The sequence below is a fragment of the Chrysochloris asiatica genome, unplaced genomic scaffold (genome assembly GCF_000296735.1).
Source record: "Chrysochloris asiatica unplaced genomic scaffold, ChrAsi1.0 scaffold00212, whole genome shotgun sequence".
Taxonomy (NCBI): Eukaryota; Metazoa; Chordata; class Mammalia; order Afrosoricida; family Chrysochloridae; genus Chrysochloris; species Chrysochloris asiatica.
The window spans coordinates 2,146,728-2,158,200 of NW_006408730.1; the positions used below are offsets into that span (position 1 = coordinate 2,146,728).

At 38.3% G+C, this 11,473-nt stretch overlaps 1 protein-coding gene across 1 annotated transcript in view; it reads right to left on the reverse strand.

Annotated features, from left to right (window-relative positions):
• KANSL1L (KAT8 regulatory NSL complex subunit 1-like) overlaps positions 1-11,473 on the reverse strand; it is a 112,357-nt gene that overhangs the window by 35,014 nt on the left and 65,870 nt on the right. Inside the window, exon 5 of the mRNA XM_006872742.1 lies at positions 3,092-3,296. Coding sequence (XP_006872804.1) covers positions 3,092-3,296 — 205 coding nt within the window. The remainder of the gene's footprint in view (positions 1-3,091; positions 3,297-11,473) is intronic.

An 11,473-nucleotide genomic window follows, 5' to 3' on the forward strand; every position in this document is an offset into this window, starting at 1 on the left:
GACTCGACGGCACTTAACAACAACAACAACAACACTTTATCAAGCTTGATGTCTCCAGGAACTGGTCCCTCCAGATAAGAAGTCCGAAGTATGAGAGACAAAGTGTGGCTATCCTGACTTCCAAGGAGCAGTCTGGCTGTACTTCTTCCAACACAGATTTGTTTGTTCTTTGGGTACTTTTAATATTCTCCTCCAACACCATAACTCAAATGCATCAATTCTTCTATGGTATTCTTTATTCATTGTCTAACTTTCACAAGCATAAGAGGTTATTGAAAATGCCATGGCTTGGGTCAAGTGTACCTTAGTCCTCCAACTGACATCTTTTCTCTTGAACACTTTAAAGAGGTCTTGTACAACAGATTTGCCTACTGCAATACATCATTTGATTTCTTGACTGCTGCTTTCATGCGTGTGTTGATGGTTGACCAGAGCACAATGAAGCCTTTGATAACTTCAATCTTTTCTCCATGTACATGGATGTTGTTTATTGGTCCAGTGGTGAGGAACTTTGTCATTCTATACAATGTTGTCCATAGCTTGTCATGATCCACAAAGCTTTGCTTAGCCAAAAAAGCACAGGTAAACATCTTTCTGATATTTTTGGCTTTCAGCCAAGGTCCATCTGATGTCAGCAATGATATCCCTTCTCCTTTGTCCTTGTCTGAATCCTGGTAGTTCTCTGTCAAGGTACTGTTGCAGCTGTTTTTAAAATTATCTTTAGCAAAATTTTATTTGCATACAGTATCAATGATATTGTCCAATGATTTCTGCATTCCGTTGGGTCATTTCTCTTTGGTATGGGCTCCATAGTTGTCTTCCAAATTTCTTGGCATAGATGAGTGAGTACCTCCAATGCTAAATTCATTTGTTGAAAGACTTCCAATTGTGTTCTATCAATTCCCAGAGCCTTGTTCTTTGCCAATGCTTTCAATACACCTTGACTTCTTCCTTCAGTACCATTGACTCTTGATTATATGCTACCTCTTGAAATGGTTGAACATCTACCACTTCTTTTTGGTACAGTGACTCTGTGTATTCCATCTTCCTCTGATGCATTCTGCATCAGTCAATATTTTGCCCAGGGAATCCTTCAATAATGAAAGTTGAGGCTTGAATGTCTCCTTCAGTTCCCTCAGCTTGAGAAATGTTGAGCGTGTTCTTCCCTTTTGGTTTTCTAATGCCAGCCAGGTCTTTGCACATTTTATTGTAATAATTGACTTTGCCCTCATGAGCTGAACTTTGAAAATTTCTATTCAGCCCTTTTGCCTCCTCATTTCTTTCATTTGCTTTAGCATCTCTATTCTAGAGAGCAAGTTTCAGAGTCTCTTCTGACATCCATCTTGGTCTTTTCCTTCTTTCTTGTTTTTCATTAACTTTTGCTTTCTTCCTATATGATTTTCTAGATGTCATCCCACAACTCGTCTGGTCTTTGGTGTTTAGTGTCTAATGAATCAAACTGTTCTTCAGGTGATCTCTAAATTAAGGTGGGTCATATTTTGGCTCTTGTGGACTTGTTTTAATTTTCTTTAGCTTCAGACTGAATTTGCATACAAGTAATTGATGGTCTGTTTTGCAGTCTGCTCCTGAGCTTGTTTAGGCTGATGATACGGAGCTTTTTCACCATCTCTTCCCACAGATGTAGTAGTCAATTTGTTTTCTTTGTATTCCATCTGGTGAGGTCCATGGATATAGTTGTCTTTTATCTTGTTTAAAAAGGTATTTGCAATGAAGAAGTTATCAGTCTTGGAAAATTCTATCATGCAATCTCCAAGATCATTTCTATCACCAAGGCTACAGTTTCCAACTACTATACCTTCCTCTTTATTTCCAACCTTCACATTCCAGTTGCCAGTAATTATCAATACATCTAGATTGCATGTTTTGTCAATTTAAGACTGAAAATGTTGGTATAATTCTTCAATTTAATCATCACTGGATTTTATGGTTGGTGCATAAATCTGAATTAGTGGTATTAACTGGTCTTCCTTGTAGGCGTATAAATATTATCCTATCACAGGCAGAGTTATACCTCAAGACAGATCTTGAAATGTTCTTTTGATGATGAATGCAATGCTATTCCTCTTCAATTTGTTATTCCTGGCATAGTAAACCTTGTGATTGTCAGATTCAAAATGGCCAATACCAGACCATTTCAATTCACTAATGCCTAGGATATTGATGTTTATGTGTTCCATTCCATTTTTGACAATGTCCAGTTTTCCCACATTCATACTTCATATAGTCCATGTTCCAATTATTATTCATAGTTTATACATTCCATGAGTACTAATTTATAGTTATTTCTCTTCATTTTGAGTTGTGGCCCATCAGCAAATAAGGTCCCAAAGTCTTTACTCCATTCACATCATCATGGTGAACTCATCTTACGGCACTGAATCTGACAATATTCTGGTGCTCCTCATCACATTTCAATATTCAATATTCTGGTGCTGACAGTGTTCCACTGCTATTCATAAGGTTTTCAGTGACTAAATATTTGAAGTCTCTCCTGTCTGTCTCTCCATTTTCCTAGTCTGTTTTAATCTGGATGTTGTTGTTGTTGTTAAGTGCCGTCGAGTCGGTTCCGACCCATAGCGACCCTGTACAGGGTTTCCGAAGGTGTACATCTTTACGGGAGTAGAAAGCCTCATCTTTCTCCCGTGGAGCCCCTGGTAGTTTCGAACCGCTGACCTTAAGGTTCGCAGCCCGATTGGTAACCTCTACGCTACCAGAGCTCCGTTTTAATCTGGATATTCAGCTGAAATCTGTCCACCATAAGTGACCCTTCTAATTCTAATATTTAAAATACTGGTGGCATAGCTTCTAGAATCACAGCAGCATGCAAGTCGCCACAGTATTACAAACTGATAGACAAGTAGTAGATTTAAAAAAAAAAATCAAAATTAAAAATATGAAACCCCACCTATATATTGTCAACACCTTATTACATGATTGGTAAACTATTCTTTAAAAAGTTTTCTAGATTCAGTTATTCTACAAAATAATTTAATAACAATACATATCTTATATGTGAAACGTACATACTGACGATAAAATCTTTGCTTGTGTTTCCCAAAAAGATCCTTACCTGCTGAGTCCAGTACAAAGTAGGGCTTAATCTGTAGAGTTTTCGTTTGCGGAAACTCTGAAGTGGTCTTGTTCGGGCTGCTGTACTCATAATAGTCAAGGTTGGAGATTTCAATCTTGTCCTGTCTTTTCTCCTTTTCTTACTGTGCTTCTGGTTAAAGAACCAGCTACTGGAGGAAGAGATGTCATCTAAATTCTCTGACGCACTAACATGCCATGAGATAATTGGAGAGGGAGGGAAATAAAACAAAACAAAATAAGCAAACAAGACAAAGAAAACTAAATGTAAGTTGCCTTGGCATATTATGACAGATGAGAATTAATTTTAGCCATTTTTAGTAACAATGGGTAAATAAAATCAACATTAATCTAGAATTACATATTCAAATTGAAAAATTAATTTCTAATTATTTTCCTGCAAAACAAAAATATAGATTTGAAAATGCTTTCATGAGTTTACCAATACAATGTCAGTTGGAGTTCATTATAAATCAATGATAAATTCATATATATATAGTGTTAGCTTTTTACATAAAATTATTTTTGCATGTGGGTGAAATTACACAGAACTAGGCTACCAAGGGGATTCCTGCTGTTGTACTGTTAGATAAGCACTGGGCTGCTAATCAAAAGACCAGCAGTTCAAACTCACCAGCTACTCCTCTGGAACCCTATATAGGGTCGCTATGGGTTGAAACTGACTCCATGACTTTTAACAACAAGATTACCAAGCAGTCCTGGTGTGGCACTATAAAATCAACACTGAACTACTAACTGAAAGGTCGCCAGTTCAAATCCCCCAACTACCCTACGGAAACCCTATGCATGTAACAACAACAACAACAAGGACCTTAAAAATAACCAACTCAAAAGCACTTAACAACAACAAGGCTATCAACTGGAAGGTTTGAACCTACCCAGCAGCACTATGGAAAAAGGGCTGTAGTTCTGCCTTTAAAGACTGTAGCCAAGAAAATCTATGGAGCTGAGTTCTACGCCAATAAATGGAATTGCCATGTGAAATCTACTATGTTTGGAAACTTTAAAAAATTTCTGATGATAGAACCTACAACTATGAAATTACTAAATAGCTCAGCTAAGCTACACATAAAAATTAAACTAGTAATTTTATAATCAATCTTCACATTAATTTTTAAACATTTTGTTTAAATGTTAGAATTTCAGAAGTTAATTCTCATTACCAAATAAATTTAATTTCATTTATATTAATATACTGTACATATAATAATTAAACTTTTTAAGTGCATTAAAATATTAATCTCAACCTTATTTATAAAGACAAATTATTTTTTTATTCATTTGTTGTTGTGAAGTGCCATCAAGTCGATTTCTGACCCACAGCAACCCTGGTGAGCTTGAACCGCTGACCTTGTGATTCAAATGACTTTGCGGTCTGGCGCATTAACCCACAGTGCCACACCAGGACTCTTTATTGATTTAGGCAAATGTTAATCAGTACAGTCCAGCATCAACAAATAAATCTTCTATATGTAATATTGCCAATGAACATATAAGTTTTAAATGTGCTATTTAGCTTAAGTAAAATGGTGTCATAGATTGAATTGTGTCTCCCTAAAATATGTGTCACCTTGGTTGGATCCTGATTCTCAGTGATTGGCAGTTAGATAATGATGGCATTTGTTGGTTGATCATTCCCATGATGTGATCTGATGTGATCAACTAATTAAGAGGTTGTTGTCATGTGCCATCGAGTCGGAACCGACTCATAGCGACCCCATGCACAGCAGAACGAAACAATGTTCAATCCTGGGCCAACCTCACTACCGCTGCCACACTTGAGTCCATCAATGATGCCACCTGGCTGATCCATCTCGTTGGGGGTCTTCCTCTTTTTCTCTGACCCTCCAACCTACCCAGCATGACATCCTTCTCCAACGACTGTTTCCTCTGGACAATATGTCCAAAGTAGGAGAGACGAAGCTTAGCCATCCTGGCCTCCAAGGAGCACTCTGGCTGCACTTCTTCCAAACAGATCTATTGGCTTAATTGCAATATCCTTAGTCCCATTCATAATATTGATCTAATGTAGGGGAATGTCCCAAGGGTGTGGCCTGTGATATCTTTCATTTCACAAAGATAAAAGGAGAGAGAAAGATGGGGCCCTGGGGCTATGCTGCAGGATAAGCACTGAACACAGGTTGGCTGTTCAAACCCAGCAGCTACTCCTTGGAAAACCTATATAGGATTGGAGTTGCTGAGTTGGGACTGACTCGATGGCACTTGGCAACAGCATTACCATGTTGTTGGGTCCCTGTCCTGTGAAGCTCCTAGATCCAAGAGATGATTAACGCCAAAACACATAAAGCTCTCCAAATATTGCTGAACCTACAGAAGCTGAGAGGAGACAAGGACCTTTACCCAAAGCCACCAAGTAGAGAAAGTCTTTCCATAGGCTCAGCACTCTGAATTGGACTTTGGTCTCCTCAACTAAGAAGACAAGAAAGAAGGACTAAAATGAATGGCAGAAGAGACTCTGAAACTTGCTCTCTGCAGTAGAGATGCTAAAGCAAATGTTAGAAATGAGAAAGTAAAAGAGCTGAGTAGCAAATTTCAAAGAGCAGCTTGAGAACACAAAGACAAAGATTCTAATGGAATGTGCAAAGACCTGGAGTTAGAAAGCCGAAAGGTAAGAACATGTTCAGTATTTCTCAAACTGAGGGAACCGTGGAAAAAATTCAAGCCTCAATCTGCAGTAGTGAGCAAAATGGGCAAAATACTGAATGATGCAGAAAACATCAAAAGAAAAGGGAAGGGATTAACAGAGTCACTGTACCAAAAAGAAATGGTCCATGTTCACACGTTTCAAGAGGTAGCATATGATCAAGAACCAATGGTACTGAAGGCATTGGCAAAGAACAAAGCTCCAGGAATTGATGGAATACAAATTGAAATCTTTCAGCAAACTGATGTGGCACTGGAGGCTCTCACTCATTTATGCCAATAAATTTGGAAGACAGCTAGCTACCTGGCCAACTGATTGGAAGAGATCCATTTTATGCCCATTGCAACAGTATGGAAATCATTGGACAATATCATTAATATCACATACAAGTAAAATTTATTAAAGATAAATTAAAACCCGGAAAATGTCATAGGTTCAAGCCGTATTCAGACAACGATGTGGAAGGAGGGATAGCTTTGCTGACGTCAGCTGGACCTTGGCTGAAAGCAAAGTATATAAGAAAGATGTTTGTTGTTGTTGTTAAGTATCGTGGAGTCGGTTCTGACTCATAGTGACCCTGATGCTTACCTGTGCTTAATTTACTACACAAAGGCTTTCGACTATGGGATCATGACCAACTATGAACAACATAGTGGGGAATGGGTATTCCAGAACGCTTCATTGTGCTCATGTGGAACCTGTACGTAGAGCAAGATGCAGTCCTTAGACCAGCACAAGGGGGCAATGAATGGTTTAAAATCAAGAAAGCTGTGCACCAGGGTTGTATTCCTTCACCATACTTATTCAATGTGTATGCTGAGCAAGAAATACGAGAAGCTGGATTACACGAAGAAGAACATGGAATGAGAATTTTGGAAGACTCATTAATGAATTGCAGAAGTCTGATTAACAAATTGTAATATGCAGATGACACAACCTTGCTTGCTGAAAGCAAAGAGGAAAATATTTACTGATGAAGAACAAAGACCACAGCCGTTAGTATGGGTAAAGAAAACAAAAATCCTCACAACTAGAGCAATAAATAACATCAGGATAAATGGAGAAAAGACTGAAGTTTTCAAAGACATAATTTTACTTAGATCCACATCCACACTCATGGAAGCAGCAGTCAAGAATTCAAAATTAAACAACGTATTGCATTAGGCAAATCTGCTATAATTGAGCTCATTAAAGTGTTCAAGAGCAAAGATGTCAATTTATAGACTAAGGTGCACCTCACCCAAGCCATGGTATTTTCAATAGCCTCATATGCATGTGAAAGTTGAACAGTGAATAAGGAAGACCATGAAACAATTGATGCATCTAAGTTATGGTGTTGGAGGAGAATACTGAAAGTATCATGGACTGCCAGGACAACACAATTCCTCCAGTTTGAACACAAATCTGTGTTGAAAGAAGTACAACTAGAATGCTCCTTAGAAACCAGGATGGCCAGGACTTCATTTGTCATACTTCGGACATGTTATCAAGGAGGGACCAGTACCTGGAGAAGGACATCATTCTTGGCAAAACACAGGGTTAGCAAAAAAGAGCAAGACTCCCAATGAGATGGATTGGTACAGTAGAAGCAGCAATGGACTCAAGTCCATTGTGAGGTTGTTTCAGATCTGGGTAGTGTTTTGTTCTGTTGTGCATGAGGTGTCTATGAGTTGGTACCAACTTGATGGCACGAAAATCACTGGTTTTCTCTATTATGATCCTAGAAATCTTAGCAGTTATTTTTGGATGACAAAACTAGGAATTAAAAAACAACAACAACTAGGAATTCAGTTTGCTTTTAGAGATTTTGACTGGAATACTTCAAGTAAACTTTTTAAAACAACTTACTGGTGTGGTGCTGCAGGATAATGTGCTAGAACGCAAGATCAGTTTGAGCCACAGGGTGAGTGGTGCAAACCCACCAGCTGCTCCTGGGAAACCCTATATAGGGTTGCTATGAGTTGGAACCAACTCCGCAGCACACCACCGCCACCACCACCGCCACCAGTCATTTCAGAAGCTGACTGCTAATTTTACTCCCACTGAGCACCTGGTGAGTTTGAACACTGCCCTTTCAGTTAGAAGTTGAGATGTTTACCATTTTACCAAGCATGATGTCTTGGAATATGGAACAAGAGGGCATATAGTAGCCAAATTCTTGTTGTCATAGTAAGGGTATATGAATGTGGAAGAATAGTCTGATTTCAATCTTTTTTTTCTTATTATTTGTAAACTCAGTGAAACATAGTCTAAAATTTTTCATAGAAAATTTTTAATAATCTTTAGATAAAACCCAGTTCAGATCTTACTGTTGTTAGGTACCTAGTCATAAAGACCCTACGCACAACAGAACGAACCAGTGTCTAGTCCTGTGCCAGCCTCACAATTACACTGGAGCACATGGTTGCTGCCGTGGTGTCTATCCAACTCCTTGGGATGTCTTCCTTTACTCTCTGACTCTCCACTACTTTACCAAGCATGATGTCCTTCAGGGACTGGTCCCTACTGACAGCTTGTCCAAAGGATGAGAGATGAAATCTCATAATCCTGTCTTCTCTGGAGTCCTGGTGTGGCGCTGTGGGCTGTTACATCAGACTGCAAAGTCGGTGGTTCAAGTTCACCACCTGCTCCTTGGAAACCCTATACTGGGTTGCTATCGATCGGAACCGACTCGATGGCACTTAACAACAACAACAACAACAACAAGGAGTATTCTGGTTTTACTTCTTCTGAGACTTGTTTGTTCTGGCAGTCCATGGTACTTTCAATATTCTTCTGCAACACCATAACTAAGATGCATAGATTCTTCTATGATCTTCCTTATTCATTGTTGAGGGTCCACATGCATATATTGTTGCTGTTACGTTTTGTCGAATTGGTTCTGACTTATAGTGACCTTATACACAGAACGAGAGACTGCCCGGTCCTGCACCATCCTCACCACTGCTATGCTTCAAGCCTGTTGCTGCTGCCACTCTGTTAACCCATCTCCTTGTGAGTCTTTCTCTTTTTCCCAAGCATGATCTCCTTCTGCAGAGACTAGTCACTTCTGAAAACATAGCCAGAGTAGTCAAAGCGAAGTCTCACCATCCTGGTTACTAAGGAGTATTCTGGTGGTACTTTTTCCAACACAGATTTGCTTGTTCTTTTGACAGTCCATGGTACTTTTAAATATTCTTCTCCAACACCATAATACAAATGCATCAATTCTTCTGTGGTCTTTCTTATTCGTTGTCCAATTTGACATGCATAGGAGGTGACTGAAAATACCATGGCTTGGGTCATTTGTACCTTAGTTCTCAAACTGACATCTTTGTTCTTGAACACTTTAAAGAGGTATTGTGCAGCAGATTTACCCAGTGCAATGCATTGTTTGATTTCTTGAATGCTGTTTCCATGAGTTGATTGTGGATCCAAGCAAAACGAAGCCTTTGACAACTTCAATCTTTTCACCATTTATCATATCATTTATTGGTCCATTTGTGAGGATCTTTGTTTTCTTTACATTGAGGTGCAATCCATACTGAAGGCTATGGCCATTGATCTTCATCAGCAAGTATTTTAAGTTCTTTTTGTTTACAGCAAACAAGGTTGTATCATCTACACATCGCAGGTTATTAATGATTCTTCCTCCAAACTTGATGGCACATTCTTCTTCATATAATCCAGCTTCTTGGATTATTTGCGTAGCATGCACATTGAATAAGTATGGTGAAAAAATACAACTCTGGCACACACCTTCCTGATTTTAACCCATTCAATATCCCCTTGTTCTGCTGGAATGACTGCCTCGTGATCTATGTACAGGTTCCTCATGAGTACAGTTAAGTTTTCTGAAATACCTATTCTTCACAATGTTATCAATAGTTTGTTATGATCCACAGAGTAACATGACTTTGCATAGTCAATAAAGCACAAGTAAATAACTTTCTGGTATTCTCAGCTTTTAGTCAAGGTCCATATGATGTCAGCAATGATATTCCTTATTCTATATCCTCTTCTGAATCCTGCTTGAATTTCCAACAATTCCCTGTCGATGGACTGCTGCAACTATTTTTGAATTATCTTCAGTAAAATTATACTTGCATATGTTATTAATGATATTGTTCAATGATTTCCATATTCCTTTGGGTCACCTTTCTTTGCAATGGGCACAAATGAAGATCTCTTCCAATCAGGTGGCCAAGTTGCTCTCTTCCAAATTTCTTGGCATAGATGAGTGAGCATCTCCAGTGCTGCAAGAGTTTGTTGAAACTTTGCAACGTGTATTTTGTCAGACCCTGGCACCTTGATTTTTTGCCAGTGCTTCAGTGTACCTTGGACCTCTTCATTCAATACCATTGGTTCTTGATAGATGATAACTTTTGAAATGATTGAACACTGACTATTTCCTTTTAGTACAGTGACACCATGTATTCCTTCCATGTTCTTTTGATGCTTTCTGTACCATTCAATATTGTGTCTATGTTGTTATTGTTGTTGTTAAATGCCATTGAGTCGGTTCCAACCCACAGCCACCCTGTGTAGGGTTTGAGGAGCCACTGGTAAGCTTGAATCACACAGACCTTGCAGTTCAAATCAACTTTGTTGTTTGTTGTTGTTATGTGCCGTGAAGTCAGTTCCAACTCATAGAGACTTTAGAATCCCTTAAACTGCAATCTGAGACTTGAATTTTTCCTCAGTTCATTCAGCTTGAGAAAAGCTGAGGCTATTCTTCCCTTGTGGTTTTCTAATTCCAAGTCTTTGCACATGTTATTAAAATACTTGAGTTTGTCTTCTCGAACTGCCCTTTGGAATTTTCTGTTCAGTTCGTTTATTTCCTTGTTTCTTCCAATGACTTCTGCTTCTCTGTGCTCATGATCAAGTCTGAGTCTCTTCTGACATCTGCTTTGGTCTTTTCTTTCTTTCCTGTCTTTTTAATGACGTTTTGCTTTCTTCCTGTATGATATTCTTGATGTCATCCCACAAACCTTCTGGTCTTTGGTAATTAGTGCCTAATGCATACAATCTGGTCTTGAGATGGTCTCTAAATTCAGGTAGAATAGTTTCCAGGTGATATTTTGGCTCTCGTGGACTTGTTTTAATTTTATTTAAGTGTTAACTTGCATATGAGTAATTGATGGTATATTTCAGTCAGCCTCGGCCTTGTTTTGGCTGGTGATATTGAGGTTTTTCACAGTCTTTTCCCACAGATGTAATGTTTGTATTGTTAAGTGCCATTGAGTAAGTTCCTACTCATAGTAATCCATGTATTGGGTCATTGACATTGCAGTTAGCAGCCCAGTGTTTACCCTACCATAACAGTGCATGGTAAAATGCCATTTTAAAAATAATGTGGTACACTGATTTTATAAATAATAGTACACTGATTTTAAAAATTAAGGCACACCTATTCCATGAACTACTATTTAACTACAATATTTAAAATAAGAAAATATTTAGAGATCATTGAAAGAAGACTTAAAACTACATACAAAAAATCTGAACTATGAAATAAGAAATACAGGAAGGCATTATACTTTGAGCAACACAAATGATATTTTCTGAACTTTTTCTGTTGTTGTTATAATGAGATTGCTTGTATTAATTTTATAATAAGAAAACAAAAAAAATCATTTAAAAAGTATGATCTTGAGGAACAAACAAGATGGCGGATCGGGTGGATGTATAGCAGAGAGC